At 40.3% G+C, this 19,690-nt stretch overlaps 1 protein-coding gene across 6 annotated transcripts in view; it reads right to left on the reverse strand.

Moving 5' to 3' along the window:
* Positions 1-19,690, reverse strand: part of adamts3 (ADAM metallopeptidase with thrombospondin type 1 motif, 3) — a 200,617-nt gene that overhangs the window by 46,329 nt on the left and 134,598 nt on the right. For all 6 annotated transcript variants that reach the window (XM_081610942.1, XM_081610940.1, XM_081610943.1 and 3 more), the window contains 4 exons: positions 18,155-18,268; positions 15,703-15,848; positions 13,160-13,335; positions 267-400 (listed from right to left, as the gene is read on the reverse strand). In XM_081610942.1, coding sequence (XP_081467068.1) covers positions 267-400; positions 13,160-13,335; positions 15,703-15,848; positions 18,155-18,268 — 570 coding nt within the window. The remainder of the gene's footprint in view (positions 1-266; positions 401-13,159; positions 13,336-15,702; positions 15,849-18,154; positions 18,269-19,690) is intronic.

The raw sequence follows: 19,690 nt of genomic DNA on the forward strand, positions 1-19,690 counted from the left end.
GATTGTCTAAAGAGCCTGAACTGAAATGTTTGAACAAAACTCTTCGAAAAGATCAGAGTGCTAATGCAGCAGAGCTAATCCAACATGCTTCCACCATGAGCGGTGCGGTTCTGCAGATTATGTCTTTAAAAAAACATCAGATTTTCTCTGAACTTGTTCAGATGTTGATGACAGATAACATGAATTTGATTGAAGATCTCTGTTCGAGCAGCGTGATGCAGATCCAAACATGATGAAACCTTGTTTTAAAAAAAAAAAATCCTCACCACACATTCTCCACGCACGCAGATGCTGTAGGCGTCCTTGTACGAGCACCGCGTCCCATCCTGCACCAGCTGCTTCAGGTACGCCACGTCGCCGGTCTCCTTTGACTGGCAGTACAGGTGGCACCGCTTGTTAGCTGGCAGAACGGATCAAAATAAAACACAGCAGCTGCTGAAACCCTGCTTTTGAATCTCTAGTGAAAGATTAAGCAAAACACAACATCTAGACGATCTGGAGTCCATGAACAGCTGGAAACCAAAGACCAGGCTGAAATCTGACCTGAACCTCCAGAGACACATAAAGATAGTTAGAAAGTCGGCCTTCTTTCACCTGAAGAACATTTCTAGGATGAAAGGACTTATGTCTCAGCATCAGAGAAACTCATGTAAGCGTTTATCTTTAGTAGCATTAATTACTGCAGCAGCGTCTTAAACAGATCTGCCTAAAAAATCTATCCTGCAGCTGCAGCTGAGCCAGAAGCTGCTGCTGCTGGAGCTCTGACTAAAACCAGGACATTAGAGCAAATCACACCAGTTCTACATCACCCAGCTCTACATCACCCAGCTCTACATCACCCAGCTCTACACCACCCAGTTCTACATCACTCAGCTCTACACCACCCAGTTCTACATCACTCAGCTCTACACAACCCAGTTCTACATCACTCAGCTCTACACCACCCAGTTCTACATCACCCAGCTCTACACCACTCAGCTCTACATCACCCAGTACTACACCACCCAGCTCTACATCACCCAGTACTACACCACCCAGCTCTACGTCACCCAGCTCTACGTCACCCAGTTCTACATCACCCAGCTCTACATCACCCAGCTCTACATCACCCAGCTCTACGTCACCCAGCTCTACGTCACCCAGCTCTACGTCACCCAGTTCTACATCACCCAGCTCTACATCACCCAGCTCTACACCACCCAGCTCTACGTCACCCAGCTCTACGTCACCCAGCTCTACGTCACCCAGCTCTACATCACCCAGCTCTACATCACCCAGTTCTACATCACCCAGCTCTACAATACCCAGTTCTACACCGCCCAGTTCTACATCACTCAGCTCTACACCACCCAGTTCTACATCACCCAGCTCTACATCACCCAGCTCTACATCACCCAGCTCTACACCACCCAGTTCTACGTCACCCAGCTGTACGTCACCCAGTTCTACATCACCCAGTTCTACACCACCCAGTTCTACATCACCCAGCTCTACACCACCCAGTTCTACGTCACCCAGCTGTACGTCACCCAGCTCTACATCACCCAGTACTACACAACCCAGTTCTACATCACCCAGCTCTACATCACCCAGCTCTACACCACCCAGCTCTACATCACCCAGCTCTACACCACCCAGCTCTACATCACCCAGCTCTACATCACCCAGCTCTACATCACCCAGTTCTACGTCACCCAGCTGTACGTCACCCAGTTCTACATCACCCAGCTCTACACCACCCAGTTCTACATCACTCAGCTCTACACCACCCAGTTCTACATCACCCAATTCTACATCACCCAGCTCTACACCACCCAGTTCTACACCACTCAGCTCTACACCACCCAGCTCTACATCACCCAGTTCTACGTCACCCAGCTGTACGTCACCCAGTTCTACATCACCCAGCTCTACATCACCCAGTTCTACATCACTCAGCTCTACACCACCCAGCTCTACATCACCCAGTTCTACATCACTCAGCTCTACACCACCCAGCTCTACATCACCCAGTTCTACATCACTCAGCTCTACACCACCCAGCTCTACATCACTCAGCTCTACACCGCCCAGTTCTACATCACTCAGCTCTACACCGCCCAGTTCTACATCACTCAGCTCTACACCGCCCAGTTCTACATCACTCAGCTCTACACCGCCCAGTTCTACATCACTCAGCTCTACACCGCCCAGCTCTACATCACTCAGCTCTACACCACTCAGCTCTACATCACCCAGCTCTACATCACTCAGCTCTACACCACTCAGCTCTACATCACCCAGCTCTACACCACCCAGTTCTACAGTCCCTCCACTGAGAGAAGAGACTCTAAATCACTGCTGGTAGTTTATAAATCACTGAACAGCTTAAAGAGCTGCTGTTGCCATAGCAACCTTCCAGACCTCTCAGGTCTTCTGGTTCTGGTTCTGCATCCAGAACCAGAACCAAACATGGAGAAGCAGCATTCAGCTTCTAAGCAGCACAAATCTGGAACAAACGTCCTGAAAACTGTCGAAACACTGAGTTCCTTTAAATAAAGGCTACAAACCCACCTGAGTTGCCTTTGGAACATTATAAACTAAACATTCTGATGTGTAACGATGGAACCCGACTAAATGTGATGCTCCAAGTGTTGACTGGGTGTTTTTATGATCTGAAGCACTTTGAGCTTCCTCGTTGCAAGTTCTAATAAACGCGAACATTTGATACAATCTTAATTAATATCCTGTAAAGTGTGTGTGAGTAAAACTCAGAGCACCAGGAAGCCGGTAGAGCACAAACTAACAAGACAATTAGCTCAAAGCTTCTCTTCCTGGAAGCCTGTTTAGGAAATTTGCTATATTCAAAAACACACTGCGCTGGATTTATTACATTATTTATAACTAATCAGCTCAGAGCGCTGAACTGCAAGGCGTCTCAGCCTGATTTATTAAAGGACGGAAGTTTTTATGTCTCATAAATAAGGAAAAAACAGATAGAAGCTAATTGAATTCAGTGAGTCAGAGAGTCGGACTCTCTAGAGCCAAATAACTGAAAAACAGCCGAAACACTGAGTTCCTTTAAACAAGACTAAAACTCACCTGTCTACAGTTTATTTTTAAACATAATAAACAGAAGATTGATCAACATATTGAATGTGTATTGATGATGTTAATGATGGCACCTGAGACGATTTAAAGTCTGTTTTTTTCACAACAGTTGGAGCATCTGATTCTTCAAAGACGTTCACCGGAGAGAAACATTGGCTGTTTATTGGTAAAAAGTAAAAAAAAAAAAAGTTCAAGTAATGAAACACAGAGACAGATTATGAATTTTGGGGACATTTTAAGTGTCTGATTTGGAACATCAGTCCATCAACACCAGAGCTAAATGTCTAAGCCAGGGGTCCCCAAACCTTTTCCTGTGAGGGCCACATAACTTTTCCCTTTTTACCCAGAAAGCACATGGGCAAAAACCGTTAGTGAAACGGTCACTGGGACTGACTAGTATATATTTCATTGAGAGAAACCTGGAATGCGGCGTTCATAACAAACACGTGTTCATCCGCTCTACCGCTAGCAAACAGCCGCACTGATTAAATAACGTAAAAGTCAAGCAGTTCCCTAAAAGTCCAACAGATGGCAGCAATGCGCCATGCAAAACAAAACACCCACAGTTTACAGGACACACTTCCTGCTAAAGAGCCCCCTGGTGGTTGAAGAAAAATCCACATATAAACCGGAAAATACAATATATGAAAAAAAATCTGGATGCTCTCTGGTATCGTTCAGGGGGCCGGATCAAATGTGGCGGCGGGCCGGATCCGGCCCACGGGCCGTAGCTTGGGGACCACCGGTCTAAGTTTCCATAATGTCAAACCCGAAGCAAAATTCTTATTTTTATTTTATTCTAGTGTTTATTTTCCAAAAATAAACAGTTTCAAAGCTTTTCTTGTCAAACTGTTCTTACATGATGCAGGGCTGCAGGGCATCATTTCTGCTTCCTCCTGCATTAAAGTGATTTTAACCCGAACAGGAAGAAGGAAAACTCAGCTGCAGAGTCAGACGGATGTTTTTACAGAACATTTCTTTGTGCTCTTCTGTGAGCTGGAAAGTCTCTTTTTTGTAACTAATGAGGCTTTTTCTGTCTGGCAACAACTTCAAATTTTCTGATCTGACTATTCCACAAAGACTGACACAAAAAAATAATACATAAAAAACTGAGCTACGCTGTGGCTTTGAAACTTGAAGGGTATTTTTATTCACGTCTTTTTATGTCACATTGATGTTTAATAGACCAGAAGCAGACTGGATGTGGAGCAGCTGACCTCAGTGAAGTAATGCAGAGCTTACAGACAACATAATGACACTTCAGCGTTTTAGTGGCATTTTATATGTGGATGCATAAAACATAAAGTAGTGCACAGAAATGGAAAAAAATGACATGGATTTTAAATAGAGATGTGCCGATCAGGTTTTTTCCTGCCGATACCGATACCGATCACCGATACCGATCACATAATTATTATTTATTTATTTTTTATCATAAACACTACCGGTTACATTATGTGGACAAAGGAACCATAAATTCACCTTAATTTAGACAAAAACTTGTTTTTAATAACTTTTTCCAAGAAGAAAACTAAACAAACAGGCATTGTGCAAATTGTCCTGCTATCAGTAAAACTATCTTTAACAGACTGATAACATATGGAGGCTCTGAAGAGGCTAAATAATGCAAAGAGCCAAAATAAAACCTCTCAACATTAAAAAAACTTCAAGTATAAAACTTAACATTCGAAGGCAAATACAGGATCCATTACAATAAACAATCCAGAGTTACTGAATGAAAACTTCCTGTTAGCATGGCGGCTAGCTGATTACTGCTAGCTCTGATTGGTTGTTTCTGACTGAGCGGAGTAATTATGCAGAACAGGGAGGAGATTGATTACTTTTTTAGTGATTATCTGTCTCATGTTAGGACAGTGAAAGTTTTAATACGCATGTAAAATGTATTTTTTTAGTTTAGATGCTGCAGCTTTAAGCAGAGGTTCGGTGTGAGAGTCACTACCATGTGGAGCAGAAGCGGCGCTCCGTCTGTGAAATATTACTACCTGTAGCGTAGCAGCGGTTCAACAGCGAGAGCAGAACCAGCGTCTTACATCGCAGCTCCAAGACTTAAATCATTTAGCGGGTTATTTGTTTAGCTTTCTGACCGTCATGCTAATCCGGGTGAGTGTTTGTAGCTGTGCGCTGCTTTACCTGCTATCTGATCCTCTATATGTCTTTTTTACTGCAGTGAGCCTCGATGTAGCCAAACTCCGTCAAGTATGGCATTGTTTTTATGTCGCATTAGATTCGTTGTGTTGATGCATTTTGACCTGCTTCAATTTTCCGCCGCAACACGCAAACGTCCCCATTCACTCAGTGCGTTATAGTTCCACATCGCTTAGGATTTGTTGCTGCGCGTTTGCGCAGCGTGAAGGAAAGAGGAGACCAGCTGCACAGGCAGGCTGAGAAATGAGATGCAGGTGATCGGTATCGGCAACAAGAGCCAATGATCACCGATCATGCACTTTTTCATGGAAATCGGCCGATTATGATCGGTGACCGATCGATCGGCACACCTCTAGTTTTAAATAATTTTTCCTAAAAAGCTGGATTTTTAATTGGATATCTCGAAATAAAATCCAGCTCAATCAAGAGGTTAAATAATTAGTAAACTGAGCTTCCCTGTGTAATTAAATCTCAGTGTGAATCCAGATATTCTGCGAATACGTTTGCTTATGTGATAAATTATTAAAAACATGCAGCCCCATCATCCTCGAACTACTTCCTGTTGTCTTCTTCTTCATGATTTCTGCCAGTAGCAACATCCGGTCAGTGATCATGTGACTCGTGATGTGAAAGAAATGTTTCCACTGCAGGTTTGTGAGAAAATAAACCAATTTCTACCAGAATGTTTTATCGAAAAACAAGTGTTTCCGTAAAGCAAACTTAGTTTTGAAAAGTCAAATTCCACATTTACATGGTCAATGGAAACACAGCTACTGTTTGCTTACTCTGCTTGCTGATATTGACATAATAATAATTATCTGTAAAGTAACAATCTTTATCTGCTAGTTAAAAACTCAGTAGGTTTTTCAACCTCTGTGCAGGACATTTATTATTTATTTTATTATTATAAGTTAAATAATTAATCTGCACTAAATTAATTCCTGAAGAGGTGCAGAGTGAAGTTGGCCCCCCACCTTCTTCAAATCAGACAAAATTGGTGTCAAACGTTTGTGCTAAGTTTGTGCAGCAAAAATTTTCGTTTGTGCCGCTATCATTTTAAAGATATAAAGAAAGTTGGATTTCATAAAAGTTGAGGGGCTGGTTGACCTTTTGACCTTTACACTTTCATTAATATCTTCAAAGCCAAAGCAGCACGAACAAAATTTTTTGCTGCACAAACGAGCACAAACGTAGCCGAGTTGATTGACACCCATTTTGTCTGGTTTGAAGAAGGTGGGGGGCTGGTTGACCTTAGATGACCTCTAGAAACATTTCTTTACATCTTTAAAATGATAGCGGCACAAACAAAAATTTTTGCTGCACAAACGTAGCACAAACGTTTGACACTAATTTTGTTTGATTTCATAAAAGTGGGGGGGGGCTGGTTGACCTTTTGACCTTTACACTTTCATTAATATCTTCAAAGCCAAAGCAGCACAAATGAAATTTTTTGCTGCACAAACCAGCACAAACGTAGCACAAACGTATGACACTAATTTTGTTTGATTTCATAAAAGTGGGGGGGCTGGTTGACCTTTAGACCTTTACAGTTTCATTAATATCTTCAAAGCCAAAGCAGCACAAACGAAATTTTTTGCTGCACAAAGCAGCACAAACGTATGACACTAATTTTGTTTGATTTCATAAAAGTGGGGGGGCTGGTTGACCTTTTGACCTTTACACTTTCATTAATATCTTCAAAGCCCAAAGCCAAAGCAGCACAAACGAAATTTTTTGCTGCACAAACGTAGCACAAACGTTTGACACCCATTTTGTCTGGTTTGAAGAAGGTGGGTGGGGGCCAACTTCACTCAGGTCTGAAGAGGTGCAGAGAAATGGAAACACTCTTATGCTTGGAGGTAAAAACTAAACACCAAATCCCGAATCTGAATGGCATAAATACAAAGCAAACATAAGTTCACACACATTTAACCTCAATCTTTTTTTATATTTAAATATGATATCAAACAGAACTCATGTCTCACAGATGTTCCAGTTTTTGTACCTCATGCATGTTCACCTGCGACCCACTTCCTGGCAGGATTCCCTTCTTTTATGCTCTGCCAGCTGCAGGCTGATGCAAAAAAAATAAATAAAAAATCCTGCCACATGCCCACGCCTGCTAAAAATATGTGCATCATATCACTTCATTTAGTGCTTCTTGTTCTGTCTGTGCAGCTGCTGAGATGGACCAGATAATAACACAAATATCTGAGCTAAAAGTGATCACAGTTTATTCGTTAGTGACATTAAGAGATAAATAAAACTATTACACTGCAAAAACTCAACATCTTATCGAGTATTTTTGGTCTGGTTTCAAATATCTTGTTACTCTTGAAACTTTAGCTTCAACCTGGTTGCTGTTTGTCAAGGCCAGAAATGAAAAAATAAAACTCACTGCGTCGTTTTTAGTTGTAATCAGAAGGTCCAACTATTTCTGAAATGAATATTTTTATGTTGGGAATTGTTTGCTAGATATTTACAACTTGATACCAACTCAATCTCTAAACAATTTCTTTTAAAGACTTTTTGATTTAGTGCTGATTTTTCAGTTTTTAAAACGCTTCACTGCAAAAACACAAAATGTTACCAAGTATTTTTAGTCCAGTTTCTAGTGCTTTTGAAATAAGACTAAACTAACTTACAAACAACTTTTCAGCGTTTATATCAGCTTGTTTTAAGTAAATAATTCCTTAATATTGATGAAAAAGTTCTAGTTCCATTATTTCACTCATAAAACATTTTTCCATGTTATAAATTGATTTTTTTATATCAATATTAAGTAATTATCAACTAAAAATGCTAAACAGTTGCTTGTAAGTGATTTTTGTCTTATTCCAAGTGATGTTTGGACTATAACTGGACCAGAATTGCTCGGTAAGATTTCATTTTTTAACGATGTGAATCAAAATGTGGATAAAAACATCAGCAGCAGTTTGTAGCAGCGGTGACAGAAACGTGAGCGGTGAGCTGCTTTCTGCAGCTGCAGTCAAAAGGTTGCCATGGCAGCGTCAGTAAGTTTTCTGTGACTCACTTCACCTTCGCCTGCATCGCCCATCAGACACCAGAGATTAACTTGAAATCTTTTCTCTCCTACTTGTACGATTTTACTCCCGTGAAATCTGCAGGGCTTTGATGAGAAAATGGCTGCTTGTGTTTTCTTCTCGTTTGAACTGGTGCCTTTCAGTGTGGAGCTTATGCTTCCTCCATGTTTGGTTTTCCACACAGATCAAATAAATGTCAGGTAATTGGGAAAACGTCCCCTAATTGGACGTGTGAGAATGCTCCTCTCTGCCCAGAGCGTCTCTTTGATGTCCTTACAACATGTCCTGGATGTCCCACATTTCTCTGTGAACAGGATAAAGCGGATGCAGAAAGTGGGTAGATGGCCTGAAAGAGCTTTTCTCTTATTCTTTTTTTCTTAATAATAATCTGTTGTTTCTTGTGTTACTGTGAAGTCTGTGTCACAGTGGGGTTAAAAAAGTCTTACATGTTAAAATAAAGTCCATCCATCCATTTTCTCTACACCCTTGTCCCTCAGTGGGGTCAGGAGGTGCTGCTGCCTCTCCAGCTAACGTTTCAGGTGAGAGGCGGGGTCACCTGGACAGGTCGCCAGTCTGTCGCAGGGCAACACACACACACACACACACACACACCCCCACACACACACACACACACACACACACACACACACACACACACACACACACACACACACACACACACACAGACAGTCATGTTTTTGGACTGTGGGAGGAAACCGGAGTACCCGGAGAGACTGTCATGTCTATGAAGTATTATGAACAAATTAATTAATTAATAAGTTTAAATTCTCTCTACACACAAACACTGGATCCCAATAACAAAATTAATTAAATATAAGGTCATATTTCTCTGCCACTTTGAGCATTTGACATGTAGAGGTGAGTCGTTCAGCAAATGCTAATATTGAGTGACTGCTGCAGCAACTACATGGCTAGCATACATGTAAATTGGGTAGCAGTAGTGACTGTGCAGTAAATGTCAAAATACAAAAAAAAAAAATAGCAGGAAGCCTGGATTCACCTGAAGAGCAAAGTGTTTTCATGCAGCTGCGGTGGGAAAGGCGAACTGCAGAGTTAGTTGTGCAAACCCTAAAGAACTAATCATAAACATTAGCTCTGCTAACACTAGAGCACAACACCAGCAGAGTGGTTAGAGGAAGCTAATGCTAAAGCGCTAATTTGAGTCGATACCAAATATTCCACACAGATGTCAACTGAAAGTTTGCAAAACAGCCAAATAATGTAGCACTTATCTAGAAAATACAACTTATTGTAAGCTAAGTGTGCTAAATGTTTTCAATATTATTATTTTCTTAGATTGCTTGTGCAGCTATTGCTTCTTTGGAACCAATCTCGATAAGATAACTAAATATGTTTTAAATATCACAAAAGCAAATGCCAGACAAAATTGGAAGTTATTATCCAATTTCTAACCCATCTGATGTGGGAATAAAAGATAATTTGATAGTGAAGTCGACACAAGTTGACCTGCCAGACACATAATAAGGCAACATATTGTGTCAGGAGCCACATAGAAAATAAACCCATTTCCACTTAATGTAATGTAGATTCGACACGGCAGAGGCATGAAATTGTGTCATATTGATCCTTTCAAACAGCCAAACACCACAGTGCTGGACTGGAGCTGGAAGAAATACGACAATATAAACCGATAAAACAGAAACAACTGATGGAGTTTGAAGAAATTAAAATGGTGAAAATGCATGACCGTGTTGGTACGACATGGGGGCATTACGACTAAAATAAAAAATTATAATTGGTCATGGGAGAGCACATTTTAAGATTAATTTCCCATATTTAAAAAAATAAAATTTTTCCATATTTAAAGGCAGAAATTTCAGATATTTTTGGAAATTGTAAAACCAGAAAAAAAGAAACTTAAAAGTTTACCTAGATTAAAAAAAGCAGGTAGTTAATAATATTAGTTAATTAAAACATTTTATGTTTCTTTTTCTTTGTTTATTAATGTAAAGTGCCACACCACAGATCTTGTAATCTAATGTAAAATAAATTTATTAAGAAAAAGAAGAGAAATTTAGGACATGCATCTGGATATTTTCTATTTTAAACCATCAATGGTCCTAAAACTCCATCTGCAACATTTTAAGACTTTAAATAAAAATAAATAAAAAGCTATTTAAGAATATCTAAACCCAACAGGTTCTCCAAACCTTGAATTAACGGACAAAGATCTGTATCGTCTTAAACTTTTCTTTATCCTCTTTTTGTTAAATTGTGCACAGATTTCTCAAAGCCCCCAGTTTTCTGCAGGACGGTGGATTTTCACTCCCTCTGTGGATTAAACTGCATTACTTTTTAAGAAGCTTTGCTTCTCCAGACCATTTCAGGTGTAATAAGTTGCCAAGAGCTCCATAAAGTGGAGTCTGATAAAAGCATTTTCTGCTACGAAAGAGACAATTATGTATGATGCAGCCGCAAAACAGGGATCCTGAAGCAAAGGGTGAATTTTAAAACTGGCTCTAAATTGTACAAAGCAGAACAAGCAGTGGAAATGTGGAAAACACTGAAGAAAAAAGAGTTTTGAGAAAACATTGTCTCACTTTGTCAAAGTGTTTCTGCCTGTGTTGTGATGCTTTGTCAACAACAAACCTGAAATTTGAAATTTGGGGGATTTTATGAGTCAGACCTACACAAAGCAATGCATAACTGTAAACTGTGCGAATGTGATTAATATATATATATATATATATGATTACTGGTAAGGCAGAGGTATCGATACTGGTAAGGTAAACACCAGAGCAATGGAGGCTCAGATCTACCACACCAGAGAAGACCCAAGGTGTAGGTTGTGCAAGGAGGCCCCTGAGACAGTCCAGCACATAACAGCAGGGTGCAAGATGCTGGCAGAGAAAGCGTACATGGAACGACATAACCAAGTGGCGGGCATAGTGTACAGGAACATCTGTGCAGAATATGGACTGGAAGCCCCGAGATCAAAGTGGGGAACACCCCCAAAGGTGGTGGAGAATGACCGAGCTAAGATCCTGTGGGACTTCCAGATCCAGACAGACAAGATGGTAATGGAGAACCAACCGGACATTGTGGTGGTGGATAAAGAACAGAGGAAAGCCGTTGTGGTGGATGTAGCAATACCAAGTGACTACAACATCAGAAAAAAGGAGAAACTGGAGAAATACCAGGGCCTCAGGGAGGAACTGGAAAAGACCTGGAAGGTGAAGACCACAGTGGTGCCTGTGGTCATCGGGGCCCTCGGGGCAGACAGTCACCCCTCAACTGGAGCAGTGGCTCAAACAGATCCCAGGAACAACATCAGACATCTCAGTCCAGAAATGTGCAGTTCTAGGCACAGCCAAGATACTGGAGGAGAACCTCAAACTCCCAGGCCTCTGGTAGAGGACCCGAGCTCAGAGGATGAAACAGACCACCCGCGGAGGGTGAGAAGGGAATTTTTTATATATATATATATATATATATATATATATATATATATATATTTAAATAATCTGTAAAAGATGGTAGAATGTATATGATATTCAGCTATTTTTAATTGCTACTTAAAAGCGCCACTGATTGTTTTCAGAGTTCAGATAATTTTATTTCAGTTTTATAGAGAACATGAGAAAAAATAATGTAAACTACATGTAAAACGACACATGTGGTCAAAAACAAAACCTAACAATGTTTGTGATCCTGTTTAATGATTTATAGATGGAAATGAAACAAAAAGCCGATTTTTACTGACTCTGAACGATGCACCTAACTGTAAACCTGAATCCTTCCTCTCCTCCCGCATGAGATTTCAGAACAATGCACTGCAGCTGGTGGTGATAACACAACAAGCTGCTGTAAAGTTTGAAGCTGCCTTTATAAAAACAAAAAGGTATTTTACTTATTAGGTAAAGCTGTCACTATGACAGAATAACATAAGATAATCTGTGAAAAGATCGATCTTCTCTGACGCAATGCATAAAAACAACCAATCAGAGCCAAGAGGAGGGTCTTAATGCTGTCAATCATGCTTGTGTATATGTTGCTAACAATCTCATCCTGGCTTTCTGCTTCATGTCAGGTGAGCCAGAGTTGTTTCTCCACCATTAGCACATTTAGTAGCGCATACACAAGTCTGATTGACATCACTAAGACCCGCCTCCTGGCTCTGATTGGTTGTTTTTAGTTGTCAGAGTTCGGTAAAGTATCTAAAAACTGTTTTTAAGTAAGAGTAGCACTACTTTTTACTCGAGTAAAATTTAAAAAGTATTTGGTAAAAAGTCTAAACAAGTAATGAGTAACTGATCAGACTATCAATCATCTAATATTTAAAAATTACATCATCAAAATATAAAGTTAAATGGAAATTTTGGTAAAATAAAATCAGGCTAAATAAATATATATAAAAAAACAACTTATGAAACTTTAAAAAAGCTGCAGGTGTGTGTTTGATTCTGGAGAATTTTTGGTTAAAACATGATTTTGGGTAGAAAATCCAGAAATTTTACTCGAGTAAGAGTAAAAATAATTAATGATAAAATTACTCAAGTAAAAGTAAAAAGTACAGCATAGCAAAAATACTCCTAAAAGTTTATTAGTATTTTTTTTAAAGTGAATGTAACTGAGTAAATGTGACTAGTTACTCTGTGAACGGTGCGTTTCTTCTTCAGCAGAAGGTTACAGCAGCTCAGGATGGACAATTCCTGACATTTTTAACAAACATATTCTTTATAAAAGTGACACTCTGCAGCTTTATACACTATTTACAAGGCGGTGAATGAATCCCTGAGTTCAGCCTGAAGCCACATCAACAAACCCGTGGATTTTCCTCCCACTGCAGCAGCAGGCTGCTGGTTTCCCTGGCTTACCGTCGGGGTGCTCATACGGCAGCCAGTGGTGTTTGGCATTCTGGAACTCAAAGTTGGAGTTGCGATCGTGGCACTGCTGGGCTCGGAAATCTTCAAAGTGCTTGGGGCATTCGTTTGTGTTGCACAGCTGGTACTCGTAGTTGACTCCAGGACAGTCCTGGCCGGCGTTGGAGGGTCTGTGGGAGGGAGATGGATCAACATCAGAGGGAACGGTGGGAAAACAAATTGCTATTTGAAATCCAAAGAGAGAAAAATGCTTCCCCTGAAGCGCTTTGGATCACTTCGGCGTTGGTGTTCAACTGTGACTGAGATGACCACCGCTAGTGAAAAGTCATGCTGAGAAATGTCGTCATCTTTCAACTCAAAAGTTCAAAATGTGTAATAAGAAATGGGTGCAGATCATCCAAAGCATTTTAAACCAATGAAGAGCAGAGCAGTGAGACCAGCCACATGAAATCATTTGTCCTTTCAGTTTCTGCTGGAAACCAGTGAGGAGCCACAGTCATGCCAAGTAAAGTCATAAGAGATGATCAGTTCGCCCACTTCATTGTTAAATACATTTATTTCTGCGTGATTTAAATTTTTATGGTAAATTTATATGTTCAAATATAAGAAAGAAGTCTGGGGTGAGGCAGAGCAGTACTGCGCCTCACCTCTGGGGGCGCTGTGTCACTTAAAGTACATGGAACAGGAAGTTGGTGCACAGCTGTTGCTGTCTCCATTTAAAACGCCAGTAAACAAGTTTGATTGCAGATTTCCTTCACCTGTCAGAAGCTGCGTTTCCAATACGTCTGTCAATATTCTGCTGATAAGAAACACGATTAAAATCACACCTGAATAAGTTTGTTCATGCGTAAAAACACGGCGTGCCAAACTACTTCCTGTCGTTCTCTTCTTCATCTTTTCTGTTCCTCATGTCTCGCAAGGTAACACAGAATAGATAAAACTTTAATTATGCAGTTTAATGCTCTGAGACCAAAAAGGAAAAGTCTGTTAACTGGAAGTCAAAGATGGAGGAAACTCGTCTACAGCACAGCGAGAGACGAATATTAACCCGATTATCTTCTGACAACTAAAACAAAAATGTCTTCTTCTTCTTTTTCTCTTGTAATTACTTTGTAAAAAAGTTAAGTTCAAAAGCATTAAACTCATCTGACATCATGGCTTAAATTAATTCTCCCTTTCAGGTTTAAAGTGCAGAAATTGAACATTTGTGATTCTTTTAATAACAAAATGCCAACATTAGTCACACAGGAATTAATCTTCACTGAACTCATTATGCAAATCTTTGCATAAAGACTCTATTTACCCCGACTGTCTCATCAGCTTTGGTTTCACTGCAGAGGGCGAATGAGTCCGTAAGGAATTCAGCTTTAATTAAGAACTCTACAAACTTGTTTACTCCACTTTCATTTTTTTAATTCTGCTGCTCCTGCTGCTGCTTACTTCAACTTTTTAATTTATCTGTTTAAATAGTGGTAAAAGTTTAACATATACGGATCAGAATAAATCACTATTTGTTACAGAAGCTCATCTCTAGTCCGGTCAGTTTCTGCAGCTGAAGATTTTTACACCGACTGAAAACAAACGAACTAAGAAGCAGGACTTCTTTAAGGACTGAAAACATGTGCAAACGCACAGATTAGCTCTGGTTTTTCAGTCACGTAATCCTTTCTGAGGTCTGACGCTGCAACCGTGGATGGCTGAGGGTGACGTGTAAGAAGATCTTCCCTCAACGTGTGATGCTGTGGTATGAGAAAGACTTTAGATTTATTCTTCTTCTGTGTTACAAACACACTTTCTATACAACATACAGGTCCTTCTCAAAAAATTTGCATATTGTGATAAAGTTCACTATTTTCCATAATGTAATGATAAAAATGAAACTGTCGTATATTTTAGACTCATTGAACACCAACTGAAATATTTCAGGTCTTTTATTGGTTTAATACTGATGATTTTGGCGTACAGCTCATGAAAACCCAAAATTCCCATCTCAAAAAATTAGCATATCATGAAATGCGGTAGGGCTGCACAGTGGCGCAGTTGGTAGAGCTGTTGCCTTGCAGCAAGAAGGTTCTGGGTTTGATTCCCGGCCCCGGTCTTTCTGCATGGAGTCTCCATGTTCTCCCTGTGCATGGTGGGTTTTCTCCAGGTACTCCAGTTTCCTCACACAGTCCAAAAACATGACTGTCAGGTTAATTGGTCTCTCTAAATTGCCCCTAGGTGTGAGTGTGTGTGTGTGTGTGCATGGTTGTGTGTCTCTGTGTTGCCCTGCGACAGACTGGCGACCTGTCCAGGTGACCCCGCCTCTCGCCCGGTACACCAGCTGCAGAGGCAACAGCACCTCCTGACCCCACTGAGGGACAAGGGTGTAAGAAAATGGATCGATGAAATGCGGTAGTGCCCCTAGTGGTTGTGTGTGGAATTGCATAGGACTAACTAAAATAACACTAAAGAACTTAGTACAAAGAGAAATTAAAGATACAGATAAGATACTTGTTTTTATTTACCAAGAACTCGTTTGTCACCCCTCTACTTACGCGGGGTTGTTGCACTGGCGCGTCCGGAAGCGAACGCCGGTTCCACAGGATCGAGAGCAGGAGCCGAATTTACTCCAGGAGCCCCAGGCGCCGTCCTGCTTCAGCTGGTTGGGGTTCTTCCACATGCAGTGGCCTTTGTAGCACCACTAAACACGACGACAGAGACGCGGCAGAAAGCATGAGGCACACGACAATAAGTTCACACATTTATGTCCTGAGGAGGAAATAAAAAACAAGCAACTCTTCACAACATTTCAGAGCCAGAGAGTCTAAAACGCTCGACAGTACGAGACAAGTGATTTCACACTGTCACTAGCAAAACACTGATTGATTTTACACTGCAAAGCACCAAATATGACTAATTATTGTGTCCAGTTTTAATGAAAAATATCATAATACTCAAAATATGAGAAATCTAACTTACAAGTAACTTTTTATCAAGAGGAAAACATTTTAAGTCAATAATTCCTTAAATTCCAGTAAATTCCTTAAATAATCTGCCAGTAGAACTCGCACTTTTTATCTATATTAAGGAATTATTGACTAAAAACAAGCTCCTATTTCTTATTGAAAAGTTTACTTTGTTTAATTTTAAGTGTACTGGACATTTGCACTAGAAAAAAGCAAAATTCTTGGTCAAATTTGGCGTTTTTGCACAAAAGTTAGACTTTTAATTGTTTCCGTTCATTGCTGCTGTTTTTCTCAAAAGGTCGATCAACGTAAACCTTTCCATCTCACCCACGATGCAACACAAAATGGTGCCGCTAAGCATCATGGGAAATAGTTTCTTCTTCAGTGCTTAACTCTTGGACATTTGACAAAATGAATAAAAGAGTTAACACAACTTACTACTGTACATGTATCTGTCACAAACTCACACATTTAAGTTTAAAATATAAAACTGGCAAGATTTTTACTTAAAGTACGACTGAAATATTTTTACAGTGTAGTAGTGTTGCCTGTTGCCGTGCAACAAGAATGAATTATGTTTGAATTATACATGGAGTTTGCACTAGATGTGTGGGTTTTCTCAGAGTTCCTCCCACACTATAAAAACATTCATGTTAAGTTCACTGCCTGCTCTAAATAACCCATAGGTGGGTGTGTGTGTGTGTGTGTGTGTGTGTGTGTGTATTTATACTTTTTGTTTCTACGTTGCTCTGTAAAGACTTGGCAACCTGTTGCGTTGCCTCCTGCCTGCAGCCCACTGACTGCTGGATATAAACTGCTCTCTATATGGAGATGCAGAAAACGGATCAATTACACATTTTAAGTTTTTTCCACAGCGATGAACTAAAGTCAGGTTTGGCTCAACACACAGTTTTTAAATCCTGTTCAGTTGCACATGTGTCATTTTTAATATGTTGTAAATTTATCTCGTTTTGTTTTATGTTTCTAATCTTTGTGAGTTTGAACTCAAAGCCTGTCGCTTTGCAGCTGGTGCATCTGAAGAACAATCACTTTTATTTCCTCTGAATCCCTGGGTAAAGACATAATTGATCCCAACTATTCCCTTTGTTGTTAATAATTAAATAGTTCAATTTATAAAAACGTGTTTTTGAAGGATTCTTTTGAACTAACTCAAGACAGCAGAGCCTGATTTCAGCAAACCTGGCTCATCTAGTGCAGACATTGCTTTCCAGGTTGCCTCACTGCACCCAGACTGGATGAGCGCTGCGGCTCACCTGCACGCTTGTGGATTAGAGGGGAAAAAAACTTGCAAAAAAAAACTTGAATTAGAAATATACTGCTCAAAAAATAAAGGGAACACTTAAACAACACAATATAACTCCAAGTAAATCACACTTCTGTGAAATCAAACTGTCCACTTAGGAAGCAACACTGATTGACCCGACGAGGGTCCCCGTTGTCAAGTGTTGACTTACCATCCAGAAACCACTAGTTGTACTCTTGTTGGTTGCGCAGGAGGCTCTACTTCTGTTTGTCAAAGACGTACGGTTGTATATTTGAGCATCTGTTTGCAGCAATTTTTAAGTGCGAATGTAAACGTTGAGTTAGGGGCGTGGCCATCAGCTGCTTATTTGGACTTAAAGTGACTCGAGAAAAAATAGGTGTAGTTCTAACTGACCTAAAACAAGACGGTTCAGTCCGATTTAACTTCAGGAGAATGGGGGGGAAAAAATGTGTTTTTATTAGGTGTAAGAAAATATATACTGCTCAAAAAAATAAAGGGAACACTTAAACACCACAGTATAACTCCAAGTAAATCAAACTTCTGTGAAATCAAACTGTCCACTTAGGAAGCAACACTGATTGACCCGACGAGGGTCACCGTTGTCAATCAGTGTTGCTTCCTAAGTGGACAGTTTGATTTCACAGAAGTTTGATTTACTTGGAGTTATATTGTGTTGTTTAAGTGTTCCCTTTACTTTTTTGAGCAGTGTATTTTAGCCAAACCTCCCACTGAAGCCTCCCAGTAAGCGGATCTTACTTTTCCTGGAGCGCACTCGGTCCCGTCCAGAGGCGGGCCCTTTTTGGTTTTGCAGAAGTACGGGTTGTCAGGGTGACTGCACCAAAGCTGTTTGCACGGGTCAAACGTCCGAAACTAAAACAGAGAGAAAGAAAAAAACAAAAGGTCATGTCATAAAGCTCACCGTTTGATTTTCTTTAGTAATTATCAGCAATAAGAATTACATTCAAACAAATGCAGTTTCTTTTAAATGCATTAAAATCGCTGCAAAAACACACAATCTTCCTTTTTTTATCTAGTTTCTAGTGAAAACATCTTAGTACATTTGAAATGAGACAAAGCTGAGTTGTTTTATGTCAATACTTCCTTAATATTCATGAAAAAGTACTTAATTCATTGGCAGATTATTTCACTCATAACTTGGGAAAATGTCTTGTTATAAGTAAAATAATCTGCCAGTGTAAGAAGTTTTTTGCCGTGTTTTACTTTTTTAATTAAACACGATTAAAGCTCTAATTAAAGCCACTAATTTATGGCGAACGCAGCAACAATAATGGAGGATGAAGAAGTTTCTCTCTGCTTGGATCTTAATCTGGAGATTTTCTGCAGATGTAGCTGCCATATCGTCTTTCAGGGATCCGAGCAGATTATCAGATTAATTAGAGAGGATTCTTTAAGGGACACTGAGCAACTCGGTGGTAGGAGAGTTTATGAACAAAACCTGAGTTGTGTTTGTAGTTGGGAGTGAACTTTATTATCCGGAGGCCGTTGGGATCTGCAGGTATTTGGGATTTTTCACCCTAATGACAGACTGGACCCGGGAAACAGTCCAGATCCAACACCTGCATTTTCCACTTGTGTGTTTTTTTCTCTTACACATATCTGACTTTATAATCTTACAGAATATCCTAGTTTTAATATTGTAAATAGTTAAACCAGTGGTTCTTAACCTGGGTTCCATCGAACCCCAGGGGTTCGGTGAGTCGGTCTCAGGGGTTCGGCGGAGCCTCTGCCGACCACGGAGGTAAAGACACACTTGTGTAAAGTCGTGATGACGCCCCGCTTTGCCATCACTTAATGCAGAGGATCACGTTACATTGCTTAGCCAATCAGAGGATCAGGTTACATTGCTTAGCCAATCAGAGGATCACGTTACATTGCTTAGCCAATCAGAGGATCACGTTACATTGCTTAGCCAATCAGAGGATCACGTTACATTGCTTAGCCAATCAGAGGATCACGTTACATTGCTTAGCCAATCAGAGGATCACGTTACATTGCTTAGCCAATCAGAGGATCACGTTACATTGCTTAGCCAATCAGAGAATCACGTTACATTGCTTAGCCAATCAGAGGATCACGTTACATTGCTTAGCCAATCAGAGTTACATTGCTTAGCCAATCAGAGGATCACGTTACATTGCTTAGCCAATCAGAGGATCACGTTACATTGCTTAGCCAATCAGAGGATCACGTTACATTGCTTAGCCAATCAGAGGATCACGTTACATTGCTTAGCCAATCAGAGGATCACGTTACATTGCTTAGCCAATCAGA

Source organism: Poecilia reticulata, chromosome 9 (assembly GCF_904066995.2).
Source record: "Poecilia reticulata chromosome 9, P_reticulata-male-v2, whole genome shotgun sequence".
Classification (NCBI taxonomy): Eukaryota; Metazoa; Chordata; class Actinopteri; order Cyprinodontiformes; family Poeciliidae; genus Poecilia; species Poecilia reticulata.